The sequence below is a fragment of the Sminthopsis crassicaudata genome, chromosome 6 (assembly GCF_048593235.1).
Source record: "Sminthopsis crassicaudata isolate SCR6 chromosome 6, ASM4859323v1, whole genome shotgun sequence".
NCBI classification, from domain to species: Eukaryota; Metazoa; Chordata; class Mammalia; order Dasyuromorphia; family Dasyuridae; genus Sminthopsis; species Sminthopsis crassicaudata.
In genome coordinates this window covers 69,037,548-69,055,264 of record NC_133622.1, presented here as the reverse complement: position 1 = coordinate 69,055,264, position 17,717 = coordinate 69,037,548, and the positions used below count along the sequence as shown (strand labels likewise).

The following is a 17,717-nucleotide window of genomic DNA, read 5'->3' as shown; positions in this document are numbered from 1 at the left end:
ACGAATCCCTTTCTATATCACTCATGTAACCATTTCCATAAATCAAGCCCTTATGACCACTATTCTGATGATAGTGCTCTATTTGCTTCAAGTCTTTCCCCTCATCATTTCATCCTTACATAGTTACCCATAACCGAAGGCATTCTTTTTACCATATTACTCCTGTCCTGAAATATCTCCAGTAGTTCCCTTTTGCCTTTAGAATTAAAAAACAAATTTCTCTGTCATTCTAAACATTTAGCAATTGAACTCCAGTCTATCTACTTTTTAATAGGACAGCTGAGGGGCTCAGTAAATAGAGTGCTAGACCTCCAGTCAGAAAGACTCATTTTCCTGAGTTTAAATCTGGCGTCAGATTTACCAGTTGTATGACCCAAGTCATTTAACCCCGTTTACCTCATCTGTAAAATGAGCTGTAGAAAGAAATGGCAAACTACTCTAGTATCTTGGAAAAAACCATAGCCCCAAATGTGGTCAGGAAGAATTGGGCCCAACTGAAATTACTGAACAAAATAACAACTGCCTACCTTTTGAGGATTTTTATAAATGTATCCCTTCATCTACTCTGTATTCTAACTGTAGTGACAAATATGATATTTCTTTTAGATGATGTTCTACCTTCTGTCTTCATGCCTTTGTGTAAGCAGTCCCCCAAGGCTGGCATATACTCACAATTCACCTTCATCCCTGAGAATCTATAGTTTCAGGGCAGCTAGGTGGTACAGTGGATAGAACAATAGCTTTATAGGAGGAACTGAGTTCAAGTCCCACCTCACACACTTACTAGATTTGTGACTCTGGGGAGTCACTTAACCCCGATTGCCTCAACAAGGAGAGAGACAGAGATGGGGGGGATAGGAGAGAGAGAGAGAGAGAGAGAGAGAGAGAGAGAGAGAGAGAGAGAGAGAGAGACAGAGAGACAGAGAGAGAGAGAGAGAGAGAAAGAGAGACAGAGAGAGAGACAGAGAGAGAGAGAGAGAGAGAGAGAGAAAGAGAGAGAGACAGAGTGAGAGAGAGAGAGAGAGAGAGAGAGACAGAGAGAGAGAGAGAGAGAGAGAGAGAGAGAGAGAGAGAGAGAGGGAGAAAGAGATATGATTGTGATGGATGCTCTCAGAAAAACCTAGGAAGACTTACATGAACAGATGCAAAGGGAAATGAGCAGAACCAGGAGAACATTGTACAAAGTAACAGCAATATTTTACAGTCATCAATTGTAAATGCCTTAGTTATTCTCAACAAGACAGTGATCCAAAATAATTCCAAAGGACTTAGTGATGAAAAGTGCTATCCATCTACAGAGAAAGAACTGGTGGAAACTGAATGCAAATTGAAGGATAGTTTGTTTCTTTGTTTTTCTAATTTTATTTTTCTTGAAGGTTTTTTTTTTGGTCTGTGTTTCTTTTTATAATATGGCTAATATGGAAAAATGTTTTCCATGACAGCCTATATAAGCTTCTCAATGAGGGGAGGAAAGGGAGGAAGAGAACTTAAAACACAAAATTTTAAAAAGAATGTTAAATTTTAATGTTAAATGTTTTTAGATGTAATTTGAAAAAAATAAAACATTAAAACAAGCCAAACCTTTGACTACAAATCCAATACCCATTTTATTCTAATATGCTGCTTCTCCCTAACACATTTTGAGGTAGTATGTTAACTTTATTATAAGTATTTTTATTATGTTGAGATAGTTATACCTGAGGGGATAAATGCAGGAATTTCTCAGAAAAAGAAAGCATCTGTTTTATGTGAACTTTTCTTCCAGATTTGTTTTTTCCTATAAATGTAGTGTACCCTGAACACTTGGTAGAACATTGCTATATATCCCATCTGTGCACAGCAACAACAGACTTCCACTTTAGAAAATTAAACCGAATCTTCATCAAGCAGAAAAAAAAAGACAGATGAACAAAAAAACAAGGAGGCAAAAATGGGGGATGTCCCCCCCCACCTCAGCCTTTAAGAAGACAGAATGAAAATAATTGACAAATAACAAACAAATAAATTTTATTTGTTTTTTTCTTTTGCCTCCCCTTCCAGTTCCTTTGGTCTTTTGTTTCTTCCTACTTCAAAAAAAAAATTCCTTTGTTTTAATTTATTATCAGAATCAGTGTCTAATACCATTTTATTCTGCTGCTTTCACTCTGAACCACCCCGACTGCTCTTTCCAAACTTTCTTGTATATAGCAGATTTATTGATTTTTTTCACCTAATATTCTATTATATTTAATAGATTCAGCTAGCCTCCAGTTCTTCAGCATAGAGACTGTTTCTTTTTTTATTATTATAAATAAAGAAACTATGAATATTTTTGTGTAAATAGGCCCTGTTTCCCTTTTTATGATGTGAGCATAGAATCTTAACAACAAAAATTCTGGGTCCAGAGATGTGATCAGTTTTTCAGCTCTTTTCATATTGCAGATTATTTTTCAATCTTTTTTTTATTAATTTGTAGTCCCACCAATAATATATTAAAGTGGCTTTTCCCTCAGTACTTTGACACTGTTGGACTATAACATTTTTTGGTATTTCATTAGGTTTTCATTTTAATGAATTTTAAATAAAGAAGTTATTTTTGCTTTAACTTTGGTTTCTTTTCCTGAACACTGTCTAGCATGGGCAGTCTTTAACCTCCTTACCCTAAGAGATCAATCTGGATAATGGTCATTTATCAATGCCAGCCAAATCTCCTCAATCTTCCATTTCTCCCCTTATTATTTTTTCCTGTTCCTCTTGAAATATAGAGCTGCTAAAATGGAAATGAAAAGCCTTAGTCATTTAAGGGAAAGGATGGCCTTTGTAAGTTGATCATGAAGGGAGACCCCGCCCTTTTTTATTAAAGCTTTTTATTTTCAAAACATATATATAGATAATTTTCAACACTCACTCTTGCAAAACCTTGTGTTCCACATTTTCTCCTCTCTTCCCCCCACTCCCCTCCCCTAGACAGCAAATAATCCAATATATGTTAAACATGTGCAATTCTTTTACACATATTTCTACAATTATCATGCTGCACAGGAAAAATCAGATCAAAAAGGGAAAAAATGAGAAAGAAAACAAAAAGCAAGCAAACAGCAATAAAAAAGGTGAAAATACTATGTTCTGATCCACACTCAGTCCTCTCAGTCTCTCTGGGTGCAGATGTCTTTCTTCATCACACGACCACTGGAATTGTCCTGAATCACCTCATTGTGCAAAGAGCCACATTTATAGGAATTGATCATCATATAATCTTGTTGCTGTGTACAATTCTCCTGGTTCTATTCATTTCACTTAGCATCAGTTCATGTAAGGGGAGACTCCTTCCTTAACAGCAATACCAAAACCAAACTCAATCTGCAGAATGCCTGGGATTTCCTTCCCCCTCCCACCCCGATAGTATTTTATTTTCCAATTACATGTAAAGATAGGGTTTTTTAAAAAAAAAATTAAAATTTCAATAGTATTTTATTTTCCAATTACATTTAAAAATACTCTTCAACATTCATTTTTTTAAGATTTTGAGTTCCAATTTTTTCCTTCCCTTTCTTCTTTCCTCACTTCCCCAAGATAACAAACAATCTGATATAGATTATACGTGTACAATCATTTAAAACATTTCCATATTAGTCATGTTGTAAAAGAAAAATCAGAACAAAAAGGAAAAGCTATGAAAAAGAAAAACAAAAAAAGTGAAAATAGTTTGCTTTGATCTGTATTCAGTCTTCACAGTTCTTTCTCTGGATGTGGATGTCTGAGATTTCCAATCTGGACATGAGTACACAAAGATATGTATGCCAGAAAGCATAATGAGGAAGTATATCAGATCAATCTCCCTCCCCACTGCAAGGAATAACAGAGTAAAAATAAGTAAATTTCCATTCCTCTTGTTTAATATTCTTTAAGATGAGATTTGGAGGAGGAGATGGGAAAGGGAAGCGGATAGGGACATGCACTCTGTATTCAGATACTTAATGTGCTGTCACATAAAAGAACAATAACATTTTTGTCTTAATTCCATGTGGAAGAACTAAGATGAGTGAAAGTAACGGGGCAGAAGATTTCACTTAATTTAAGGAAGAATTTTATAAAAATTAGAGCTGTCCATCAATGAAATGAGCTGCCTTAAGAAATAGTGAGCTACTCATCATTGGAGGTATTCAAGCAGAAACTAGAAAACCTTCTGTCAGGATTGCTATAGAAATTCTCAAACTGGATAGAATATAGGATGAGATGACCTTCAAAAGTCTTTCCAATGCATAAAATTCTGTGAGTTATAATTTGGGTGTTTCAGTGATGAATCATTGAGAAGTTTTGTTCTAGATTCTTTTGATATGGGAGTTTTAAAATCAGCAATTCTCAGGTGTGAGTCAAACATATTTCTGTCTGCCCTTCCCCTTCTCCTCCATACTTCATAAAAACAATTCACAAGTCTTTGGGGATAATGATCTGACTGTCAAATGGTGCTTTGATTATGAACAAATATTTTAAAGAAAACACTGTTCCTATAAATGAATCATGTGTTATGTAGCCATTGCCCAATTTGCCACACCCATAACATGACCCTCTATCTAAATGGAGGATTTTAACAGAAGAGCTTTAAAGAAACTTTTCTTCATTGTTGTTGTTGTTTTGTTGTTGTTGTTGTTGTTGTTGTTTTTACTAAAATAATATAAATATTATCTAGTAATTATATGGTGCTACAAAGAGAACCATGAAGTTTTTTTATTATTTGAAGAAAACAAATCATATTAATAAATGCTTATTGTTGAGCATATTTGTACTGTAGGAATTTGAACTCAGAGCTGGTGTGTGTGTGTGTGTGTGTGTGTGTGTGTGTGTGTGGTGTGTGTGTAGAGAAAGAGCAATTAGATACTAAAATGGACTCTTTCATCTTCCTATGTTAAAATTGGTTTTATAGCAGATAAACTTCAATGTGTTTTTCTTTATTTTTTTTTTACCAGCCCAATGCAGACTGCATAGATGACATCCCACCAGACTTTGAAGGTTCCATAGGAGGGCCACCAACCAATCAGATTACAGGTGCAAGTGATACAACCGTGAATGAAAGCTCCGTTACTTTGGATCCTGCTGTCCGAACTGTGGGAGAATTACAAGTAGTTCAAGATGCAGACGCCACTCCCCAGGAAGGAGAGGTTAACTTTACAGCCAACAGTAAGTCTCCTAAAAGCTCATATGAGACATTCATAAAACCTTCTGAGTGTTCATTTCCCACTCTGCCATTGTCACCTCTTGTTTGGGTACCATTAAACAACTATAACATGAAGGTAATAATGACCATAGAAATGTAAAAGCATATTTTCATTCTGAAGACAAAGCCTGAAGTTCCGATTTATATCATGGTCTTGAGTCACCAAGAAAACTCAAGTATTTGAGATATCGAGTTTCACGGGTAAAAGAGCAATGAGAGTTATTCATGGATTATAGCGCCAGAAGGGAGCACAGATACCATCTACTCCAACCACTGGTTTTACAGATAAGGAGACTGAGAGAAAAGTTAGAAATTTGCCCCAGAACATAAATACTACATTCTGTAATCTCCATCTAGATCCAGGTCCTCTGACTGAAAGCCAACATTCTTAATTTATTTATTTTTTATTAATTTTATAATTATAATATTTTTGACAGTACATATGCATAGGTAATTTTTTACAACATTATCCCTTGTACTCCCTTCTGTTCTGAATTTTCCCCCTCCTTCCCTCCACCCCCTCCCCTAGATGGCAGGCATTCCCATATATATTAAATATCTTATAATATATCCTAGATACAATATATATGTGCAGAACTGAATTTTGTTGTTGTTGTTGCAAAGGAAGGATTGTATTCGGAAGGTAAAAATAATCTGGGAAGAAAAACAAAAAAAAATGCTCACAGTTTACACTCATTTCCCAGTGTTCCTTTTCTGGATGTAGCTGATTCTGTCCATTATTGATCAATTGGAATTGGATTAGCTCTTCTCTATGTTGAAGTTATCCACTTCCATCAGAATATATCCTCATACAGTATCATTGTTGAAGTGTATAACGACCTCCTAGTTCTGCTCGTTTCACTCAGCATCAGTTGATGTAAGTCTCTCCAGGCCTCTCTGTATTCCTCCTGTTGGTCATTTCTTACAGAACAATAATATTCCATCACATTCATATACCATAATTTCCCCAACCATTCTCCAATTGATGGACATCCATTCATCTTCCAGCTTCTAGCCACTACAAAAAGAGCTGCCACAAACATTTTGGCACATACAGGTCCCTTTCCCTTCTTTAGTATTTCCTTGGGATATAAGCCCAGGAATAGCACTGCTGGGTCAAAGGGTATGCACAGTTTGACAACTTTTTGAGCATAATTCCAGATTGCTCTCCAGAATGGCTGGATTCTTTCACAACTCCACCAACAATGTATCAGTGTCCCAGTTTTCCCACATCCCCTCCAACATTCATCGTTATTTGTTCCTGTCATCTTAGCCAATCTGACAGGTGTGTAGTGGTATCTCAGAGTTGTCTTAATTTGCATTTCTCTGATCAATAGTGATTTGGAACACTCTTTCATATGAGTGGAAATAGTTTCAATTTCATCATCTGAAAATTGTTCATATCCTTTGACCATTTATCAATTGGAGAGTGGCTTGATTTCTTATAAATTAAAGTTAATTCTCTGTATATTTTGGAGATGAGGCCTTTATCAGAACCTTTAACTGTAAAAATGTTTTCCCACTTTGTTACTTCCCTTCTAATCTTGTTTGTGCAAAAACTTTTTAATTTGATGTAATCAAAATTTTCTATTTTGTGATCAATAATGGTCTCTAGTTCTCCCTTGGACACAAACTCCTTCCTCCTCCACAAGTCCGAGGGGTAAACTATCCCATGTTCCTCTAGTCTATTTATGATCTCGTTCTTTATGCCTAAATCTTGGACCCATTTTGATCTTATCTTAGTATGTGGTGTTAAATGTGGGCCCATGCCTAATTTCTGCTATGAAAGCCAACATTCTTTCTCCTGTATCACAATACCTCCCTTAGCCAAAGGGAGGAACTGGCCCTCAGATCTTAGATCAGATCAGATCTTAAATAAGCTCACTGGAAAAGGTCAATTAGTTTTATGCCCAAGGCTCAGACATGAATAAGAATTTTAATATTGAAAACATGATTTAATATCCTTAAACTAATTATACTCTTCAGTTTACATTTTAATTCATAATTACATCATCACATGACAGGTAAAAAATATATACATAATATGTTACTTATATTACAAGTATATAGTAAATACTCCATAATATTTTCATAAGTATGTTATATATGTACATGTATACAGTGTTACTGCTGTTGTTTCCCCTTGTTCTTGGAAAGGACCATGACATCAGGGAGGGGATGCAATGAAATGCAAGTAAATTGGATTCAAGTAAGGGAGGGCTCTGCAAAGTCACCTGTCTCATTCTCTCTTCAAAAGCCATCTGGATCCAGTGCAGAATGACTGGAGATGGCTCTGGATGCAATAGGAAATTTGGCCTTTTTAAGGTTTTTAACCCATCTCAATTTGACTGAAGCAACACCCATTCAATGATAAAGGCTAGGTACGAAAAATCCAATCTGGGAGGGGAAGACCCTCAGAGTTTCTAGCTAAAAGAGAAATAAGTGTTATTTGTATTCACTCTGAGGCAATCTGGACCCAAATAATGACTGGGGCCTGGCTTGGTCCCTATTGTTGGACAATCAATGACAGCCAGAATGATTTGGATTAGGGCTTGTTGTTTGCCCTTCCTTATTGAAGAGGACTTTGACATCAGGGAGGTGATGCCGTGACATGCAAATGACTTTATGTGTATATTCACACAGAGATAATACTTAGATTATAAGTATATTCTTAATGCTAGAGAATAATATGTATATATGAAGATATGTATGTTTATACATGCATAAATGTATGCATGCATGTGTCTCAGTCCCAATTTGAACAAATAATCAGTCCCATGAAGCAGCCACATGTATTAGAATTCATACTATTCAAAATTATAATTACATAAAATATAGTAATTAGTTTCAGCTTGGTGGAACTATGTAGTAGAAATTCAAATTCTGTGTTGGAATTCATTGGAATTAGGATTTAGCTCTATGTGTGCAGATTCGTTCATGTGTGTGTGTGTGTGTGTGTGTGTGTGTGTGTGTGCACTTTAAAAACTATATAAGGGCAATTTTATTTTGTGTGTCATTTTTCCATAAATGGGAAAAAAAGTAGTTGACAGCAAACATTTGGGACAGAACTATATCTATAGGGATATAGGTATTGCCTTGTTAATATAGATGTCTTTTTTTTTCCTACAGATTCTCTCCTTTGACCATTTCTGTCTAGTCTGTTCTGATTTATTGAAATATCAAAGAAACTTCTAAAGAGAATATTCTCATTTGATTGTGAATGAATTGAAAGTTTGTAGCGGGCAGAGATCATACCTTAGATATTTTGCATTCTTTAAAGTATGGCTTCTTTTTCAACTGAGAGGTATAAAAAATAGGCATACAAATCAAATATTTACTGGTAATAAATCATAATTTCACAACCCCATTTGTGCTACCCCATATGGGGTGACCCACAGTTTAAGAAACTCTGCTTTAAAGTACCTCACAGAGTAACTTACTGTGGCAGCCATTTAATAAATGCTTGTTTATGAATGAATATTTCAACCTTATCAGTATTGTCAACCTTATTTTAACAACTGCTCTATTACCCCATTTAAAAACATGGTAAAATCAGTGGAGGTGCTTGGCCAAACAAACACCCTATCATGAAACATGTGGCTGTTGATTGCAATTCGTAGTGTAGATTAAATCCCACTTTTCCTTGTATTCTTCAACTTATTTCTCAATTGAAACAGGGGGAATAGTAGAGGGGAAAGTGTGTGTGTGTGTGTATGTGTGTGTGTGTGTGTGTGTGTGTGTGTGTGTGTGTGTGTGTGTGTATCTATGTAGAGAGACAGAGAGAGAGACAGGGACAGAGAGATAGAGAGACAGAGAGAGAGACAGAGACAGAGAGAGACAGAGAGACAGAGAGAGACAGAGATAGAGAAATATAAAGATAAACACACACAGAGAGATAGATAGATAGATAGAGACAGAGACAGAGAGACAGAGAGAGAGAGAGAGACAGACAGACAGATAAAGAGAGACAGTGAAACAGAGAGAGACAGAGAGACAGAGACAGATAAAGAGAGACAGTGAGACAGAGAGAGAGACAGAGAGAGAGAGGGAGAGAGAGAGAGAGAGAGAGAGAGAGAGAGAGAGAGAGAGAGAGAGAGAGAGAGAGAGAGAGAGAGAGAGAGAGAGAGAAGGAGGGAGGGAGGAAGAGAAAGGAAGATAGAGATAATGCAGATGCCAATTCACATTCAATTTTAAGAATTTTTCTCAGTCTCTGAGACTAACAGAATTCTCCCCCTCCATATTCTAGGTGCCACACTCAGGCTTATAACTATGGGGCAAACAGGACTTTGTCCCACGATGCTGACAAATGAGAGAATGTTTCCTCCCTGAAATGAATGCTGTCACTTAATCTCAAATAGCCACCATCACCTCTGGCTACTAATCCAAAAGTCTTATTATTCTGTCACTGCTCTCCCCAGTCCTCCCCCCCTTTTCTCCCAGTGCTCATGGGGCAGTGTTCAGATACTTCCTCCAGCAGTAACTGAACTGCCAGAGGAACTGTCTTCTGTACTACAGACCATGTCCCAACAACCTCATTTGCCTCAGAAACTGCTTCAGCCCCAGCTCTTAGCTGTACTCCTAACTTCTTCCTTTCTTAGTCATCAGTGTGGCCATGTGGTACACCATATTCATCTGAAAGTCAGCCGAACACTTAATGGTAGCACGCTTCTGAAACAGAATGCCTTTAGAGTGTAACTAGAAAGGTCTTGCTTTAAACTACTGTCAGCTTCCCGAAAGAAACATTAATAGGATAAAAAAAATGTAAACTTCTTGCAAGCTTGACATTTAGGTAAAAGGCTTTTTTTCTTTTATATGTATCTTTTATGTTCCTGACATCACATTTTTTATCCAAGCTGCTGCGGTTTTCCCAGATCACAAAGTTCTGGCTCATTTGTCTGACAGTCCACAGGATTTTGATCTGTAGACCAGGTCCTCCCCCGGTCCTCCCCAGGTCCTCCCCAGGTCCTCCCCTGCCTTCTAGCTCCTTGGGCCCCCAAGGCCTGAAGATAGCAATAATGATATCTTATATTTTCATGGAGTTGGAGGGTTTGCAGAGCAGTCATATTGTTAACAAGCATTAATTAAGTACCTGTTGTGTGCCAAGCACTATTCCTAATGCTGGAAATTTTTTTTTTAGTCATTTTTCCAAATTATCCCCTCCCTCCCTCCACTCCTTACCCCCGATGACAGGCAATCCCATACATTTTACATGTGTTACAATATAACCTAGATACAATATATGTGTGTAGATACCATTTTCTTGTTGCACATTAATTATTAGCTTCCGAAGGTATAAGTAACCTGGGTAGATAGACAGTAGTGCTAACAGTTTACATTCACTTCCCAGCGTTCCTTCTCTGGGTATAGTTATTTCTGTCCATCATTGATCAACTGGGAGTGAGTTGGATCTTCTTTATGTTGAAGATTTCCACTTCCATCAGAATACATCCTCATACAGTATTGTTGTTGAAGTGTACAGTGATCTTCTGGTTCTGCTCATTTCACTCAGCAACAGTTGATGTAAGTCTCTCCAAGCCTCTCTGTATTCCTCCTGCTGGTCATTTCTTACAGAGCAATAATGTTCCATAACCTTCATATACCATAATTTACCCAACCATTCTCCAACTGATGGACATCCATTCAACTTCCAGTTTCTAGCTACAACAAAAAGAGCTGCCACAAACATTTTGGCACATACAGGTCCCTTTCCACTCTTTAGTATTTCTTTGGGATATAAGCCCAATAACAATGCTGGAAATTTAAAGAAAGATATGTTGCTATGTTTACCAAAAAAAGTATTTAATATATGGTTATTGCCTTTTTATATAAGTGTTTATTTCCTACAGACTCTCTCCTTTGAACATTTGTTTTTGTCTGGTCTGCTCTGCTTTATTGGGGGATCAAAGAAACTTCCAAACAGAATATTCCCAAGTGACTTCGTGTTCTCTTAGGTTCTGACTATCAATCAGGTCCCAAACCTTCTAATTGAACTAATACTTTGCTCATTCCTTCATTTTCCTATTTAACCAGCATGGGATCCCTTATCAAATATTTTGTTCAAATCTAGGTAAACCTTTGAGACAAGGATTAGATCTGTGATTTCAGTGATATAAAGAGCTTGAGATGAGGTAAGTCCCTTTGTCAATAAGGCCAGAAGCTTCTCTTCCTTTTATGTTCCTTAAAAAGGCAAAGTGACTTACCTATGTTCACACAACTTCAATTCCCACATCATGCTGACTCTGAGGCCACCCTATAAAGCTATCCTTATGGAAAGCTCTATCTATAAAATATCCTTTTTCTACTACTTTAATAACCCCATTAAAGAAAGAAGGAAAATTAGTCTAGTTTGTTCTTACTAAGATCATGCTGCCCTTTTGTGATCCTACTATCTCTTTAGTACTGCATTGTAAAAATTAAAGGAATTAAAGTCAGATGCATTGACCTATAATTTGCTGGCTTTATAGTCTCTTTTGAAAAATCAAACATTTGTACTTCTTGAGATTTATGGTATCTTTCTTCTTCTTTTCTGTGATCTTTAAGAGATCATTGAAAATGATTCAGAAATCAACAGTGATTTCAGGAAGGAAGGTTATGTTCATCTGAGTCAGGTGACTTGAACTCATCAGTTTCTCTGTACCCTCATTTATCTTTTGCATGTGTTATTACTAAAAAGAGTTTGACCAGCAATCCAATAGACTTTGAACAGAATATGTCATCTGCATCCAGAAAAAAGAACTAAGGACACTCAGTGTATTCACTACTTTTTTCTGTTGTTGTTTTTTTAATCTCTCCCATGATTTTTCTCTTTTGTTCTGATTCTTCTCTCCCAATGTGATTCATAAAGTACTATATATTAAAAATAAATAAATTTTTTAAAAAATAAAATAAGAAGTTTGACCAGACCATCCACACAGGAAATACCAAAGGGATGAAGAAAGTATATTGCTCAGGTCTCAATACATATTTGACAGACACACTATAGAATTTGTATAGCAGTATGTATATATGGGACAAGTAGAAGCAATGGGACAGCAAGGTGGACCCAGAGTTGAAAAAGAAGAGAGAGAGACAGAGAGAGACAGAGACAGAGACAGACAGAGAGACAGAGACAGAGACAGATAAAGACTTCTTTAAAGTCTTATTCATCTAAAGCTTTCTATAAAAGGCCCATCTTTTCAATAATAACATTTTACCTATATTGCTTATATGGTTGTGAGATATGTAATGCTACTACCTTTGAAGAAGAGCATCACCCATTAGCCAGTGAAAAGACACATGATAGCTATATACAGACCAGAACATATGACCAATGAGCAATTCTGAAGAGCAAAAGTAAAGGATGTCAGCAAGGAACTATAGGATATGAAGAGAGAATGGGTTAGTCATATGGCAAAAGTAAGAAATGACAGAGAAAGTCAAGACATCCTTCAGGATCTTAAATGGACTCTTTTTTGTAAAAACAGACAAGAACTACCATAGTACAGGCACATATAGATAGGTTGTGATTTTTGAAAGAAACTTCTAATCAATGAGATCCCTGATCCATTTGGGTACCAACTCCTTATTAGCCAGTTTTGATCTGTCCTTCCAGTCCAAAGGTCATTCATTCTCAGTGGCAAAATAGAGCAAAGTCTAAATAAAAATTGAGCATCTCTGCCTTCCCAGTGCTGTCTGTTATTATTGCCCCAATCACCTCAAGTCATTTTCCTTTCCTTTCTTTAATTCTTCCCTTTTCTCTAATCACTTAAAAAATCTTCCCAATCTTTCTTGCCACCTTTAAGTCCTTTTTATCTTTTTTCTTCCTAATACCTTTCTTACCATACCAGCTACACTTTTCTATTTACTCTCTGTTCCCTGCTCTTGGATGCATCTTTTACCACATGCCTTCTCTTCCTCCTTGTTTTCCTCCTCCTCCTCCTTCTCCTTCTCCTCTTCCTCCTTCTTCACTCTTCCTCCTCTTCTTCTTTTTGCTTATTTATTCATTATTTTGGCAAAATTTAGCTGACTGGTTTTTTGCCTATTCTTTTCTTTTATGTGTATGTTGTATTTTTCTTTATTTTGTTAAACATTTCCCATTTACCTTTTTTTTAGTATTCAATATTTTAATAAGATTTTGAGTTCCAAATTTTTCTCTCTCCCTTTTCCTTTTTTGTGATGTCTTTGTGATCCAGACATATATGTCTTCTAAAAAAAAAGTTGTTTAGCAAATTCTCTGCATGTAAGTGATTTCAGATCTCCTAACTCCAAGTCCAACATTATTTCCACTCTATCTATACAGAGTAGTAAGGACATCATTATGGAGAATTTCTTTTCCTTTCCTCCATTCCACTGTTTCTTTAGAAAGAAATTTAAAAGTAGTTGATCCCTGGAGCCATGAATAAACTTCTCAAGAGAGATAAAATTCTTAGGTGTTATCAAGATCTGTATGTGAAGCCTCTTTTCAAAAAAGAACCCTAGGAATTGAATCAGCCCTCTTAAAAGTAAATTGGCTGCAGAACCAAATTTATCTCTCTCAATCTAGACTCATGGTCAGAAAATAATCATTGAAACTCAGCACAAGCTGAGCCTGTGAAGAGGGTCAGTTTGCACTCCGGCCATAACAACTATCAGCAGCATCACAGAGTAGCCCTCTAGGGATATTTATCCCACACTTATTACAGAAAATGCTAGAAAATCTTTAATTCAAAGACTTTTCTTTCAGATCTAAATTCTTCAGCTTTCAATAGGTCTAGAGTGGCAGTGGTTATGGGTTTGCAACAAAAAGTATGGAGCAGAAAGCAGGGCCACAAGGGGCTATAAATGAATCTGTACATGCACTGGAAGAACCATTTCTGCCAAAAATACAACTATCATCAGAGGCCCAATAAAGAGCTTTCAGGTGTATGTACAGTTGTGGAACTAAATGGAATAAGCCTTGGATGCAGCTATACCTGTGTTGGCCCTTGGCTCCTAGCCATCTGGGAAAGTTATTGTGCTAGGTTTATTTCAACCAGGAGAAAGTCAACATCTGACCCAATGAGATATCTAGCTAGCTTGCTGCCCCCCTTTTTTCCCAATTATTATCAAAAATTGAACGAGAACTGTGCTGTACTTACATAGCTGGAGCAAGAGAATTACACTGCTCTAAATATGGGATCCCTTCCTCAACTGACTCCTCATGGGAATTTGTATCTTTCCTTCTGGTTAAGTCATTAATATTAACATAAAGGAGATGGGTCATGGATTTCTGAGAGAGCAGGGATCAGTGGGAAGCTGGAAGGAACCAGGGGACAAACTTGAGCTTGTCATTGGTTACTGTGCAGGCTGGTCTCAGGCTAAGATACTTAAACTTCCCAGACAGGATATTTCTGCTACCAACAAAGATCATACAGTGGGAAAGGCAATAACATCTCCCAGGGACTGTTTTCTATTACTTGGGAAAAGCCCCAGAATATTTACCTTCTCATACTTGTGGAACTCATTATATCACTGCTTCAGGACGGTTCACAACACTGTTTGCAAAAAAAAAAAAAAAAAAAAAAGTTAATAGATTTAGCCTCTCTTACAATTAGAAAGGAAGTAACTCTTAAAGTTTGTTTTGTGCTTTAAAATTATTGTATCCAAGTCTATAGTCTTAATTAGGGAGTACATTATAGGAAAGCCATTAACTCCTGTAGGCAAAGACTTTGATTGCTACTCAGCATGTTGTGGCTGTCTTGGGCATGGGATAGGAGAAGTGGAAAATAATTCCAGGTTTTCACCCTGATTTTGTCCTCATTCTGAATCTGCAAACCAAAGCAGCAGAGACAAAAGCATCTGGCTACTTATGGCCTTTTTTGGCTGTGCATTTTCTTACATTTGCCTAAACAGCCATATTTGGCTTCTAGCTCCTACAAGAAGAATATCGAAGTACCTCTGAAAACAGATACCTGTAGATGAAGCATTGTGATGTTTACTAAGAAGGGCCAGAATAAGTGATGACTTTTACCTCTCCATGATTGCATTAAAAACCAAATTGGCAAAATTGCTCCACTTCTCTATGGAAAGAGCTCTGGCTAGGACCAGCAAAGGAGAATGAGCTCCCCTGGTGCCCATAAGATTTACGTTGCTGTTAGTTGCGCGATTACTTTGATTTGCTGGCAATTTCACCATGGAAAACAAAGAACCTCTCCAATCACGGAAAACAGTAAATGCTCTTTCAGGACTAGAATGAATTATTTCTGTTCCAAAATGGCGTCCTAGAGAATCTGTACCAAATGATCCCTCTGACCCTTACTGCCCTGGGTACCCAGAGCAACATCCTCTTCCTTTTACTCAGCCGGATAGCTCTCTAAGCAACAGCAGCCCCAGCAGAACAGCTGTCCTGTTGAGCAAGGATTTCTGAGATAAGCACATGCTTTGATGATCATGCTACCGAAATGGCAAGTGGCCAACTTCCAGCGTGCACATGGTTTTTGATGATAATGTCCCTTGCTCTGTTATGAGCTGTTCGTTAATTTAAGAGCACTTCTTTAGGACCATGCTGCCTGTGTTCATCAGCCTTATACTTCTGGCACTGTGCTTAGGGAATATTGATGATCTACAGAAGTAGAAAGCCCGGGAAGGAATTAATCAATCCAGACAACAGATTTATTGCTGTTTGGAGCACTTGTCTTGTGTCTGACTCACACACCAGAGCCCCCCAAAAGTGTTTTGTCTCCCTAAAGAGAAGCATCTCAGCTAGCTGGTTAAGTTGCAGCTTTATTTGGCTATAGAATTTGCTCAAAGGTTCCAAAGAGTGATGGTAGGGCACTCTGCCTAATGCCAAGTGGACAAAACATAGCTGCTAGTTGCTAATGACCAAAGAGTGCCGGGAATGAGCTCTGACGGTGGATATCATGACATTTGCCTTTCTGTCCCATTTTACACTCAGCACTTACAATGCAGCATTGAAACAACATATCATGGCAGGAAACAGAGAGACTAGTCAGGCTTTGTCAATACTTGAGCAGAACCAAAGACAAAGAAGGTAACGTTCTCACTCCAAGGTGATTTTGACTCCAAAACAAATTGCTGTGGTGGGCCATAATGCAGAGTTCAGTGGAGCAGGAGGAAACAGATAAAAATGTCTAATGGGTGAACCTGCTATCCACTGCAAGAATTAAAAAGCTTTATTAACAGAGGGCTTCAGGAGCCAAAGTATTACAGAAATGAGATTCATAATTCATTGCAGTGATAAAGTTGAAGGCCACTAAATTCAGCTGAGGCTTAATTAGATAGAGTGTTTGATAACAGGAAAAAGCCCACTATAACCTTTTGGTCTAGCCCTAGCTCCACTAGTAAAACCTTAAGCAAAACGCTGGGTTTGTCAGCTCTAAAATAAGGAAGTTGGTCAAGATGATCTCTGTTGTCCCCATTCTACCTTAGCATTATATGTTCCTCTACATCTGCATCTAGCTAGATTTCCCTCCCCCTCCAAAAAAAATGACGAGAGGTGATTTTTTTTATTATTAAAGGTTTTTAATTTTCAAAAGATATACATGGATAATTTTTTAACATTAATCCTTGCAAAACCTTGTGTTCCAATTTCCCCTCCTTTCCCCTATCTCCTCCCCTAGATAGTAAACAATCCAATATAGGTTAAACATGGTAAAAAATATATATTAAATCTAATATATGCATATATTTGTACAATTATCTTGCTGCACAAGAAAAATCAAATCAAAAAGAATGAAAATGCTATGTTGTGATCCACCCTTAGTTCTCTCTTTGGGTGTAGATGGCTCTCTTCATCACAAGATCATTGGAACTGATCTGAATTATCTCATTATTGAAAAGAGCTGCATTCATCAGAATTGATCATCATATAATCTTGCTGTTGTCATGTACAATGATCTCCTGGTTCTGCTCATTTCATTTAGCATCAGTTCATGTAAGTCTCTCCAGTTCTCTCTAAAATCAGCCTGCTGATTGTTTCTCATAGAGCAATTATATTCCATAACTGATGGACATCATTCATTTTCCAATTTCTTGCCACACAAAAAGGGCTGTCACAAACATTTTTGCATATGAGGGTCCGGAGAGAGGTGATTTTTAAGAAAACTTTAATTTCCATAAAACTTTTTTCTTTTTCACATTTTCATAATCCTTTGAAAACAGGATTGTCACCCCCATTTTATAGATTAAAAACAATAAAAGTTTAGATTATATTGTGCCTTGAGATTTGCAAAACCTGCAAAAAAAACCTTTGCATATATGATTTCATTTGATTTTCACAACAGTCTTGAGACAACAAATCTAGTATTGTTCCCATTTCATAGATGAAAAGAAACTGAAGCACCAAAAGGTTACATTACTTGCATACATCTCACATATGTCCAGGGTGACATTTTATCCTGAGCTTCTGACCCCAAAGCTTTCATTCTCTCCACTAGAAACTGCCGGTAATGGCAAAGGAAAAATCCAAACTCCTGCCCAGTGTTTTTTCTCTATCATAAAAAGTGACTAGTGTTCCCATGAAAATCTTAGTGAGTGGAGGGATGGAGAGAGCAATAGCCAAAGATTC

The 17,717-nt window shown here is 37.0% G+C and overlaps 1 protein-coding gene across 2 annotated transcripts in view; it reads left to right on the top strand.

Annotated features, from left to right (window-relative positions):
- Positions 1-17,717, top strand: part of RNF150 (ring finger protein 150) — a 325,703-nt gene that overhangs the window by 265,806 nt on the left and 42,180 nt on the right. For both annotated transcript variants that reach the window (XM_074275042.1, XM_074275041.1), the window contains one exon: positions 4,947-5,157. In XM_074275042.1, coding sequence (XP_074131143.1) covers positions 4,947-5,157 — 211 coding nt within the window. The remainder of the gene's footprint in view (positions 1-4,946; positions 5,158-17,717) is intronic.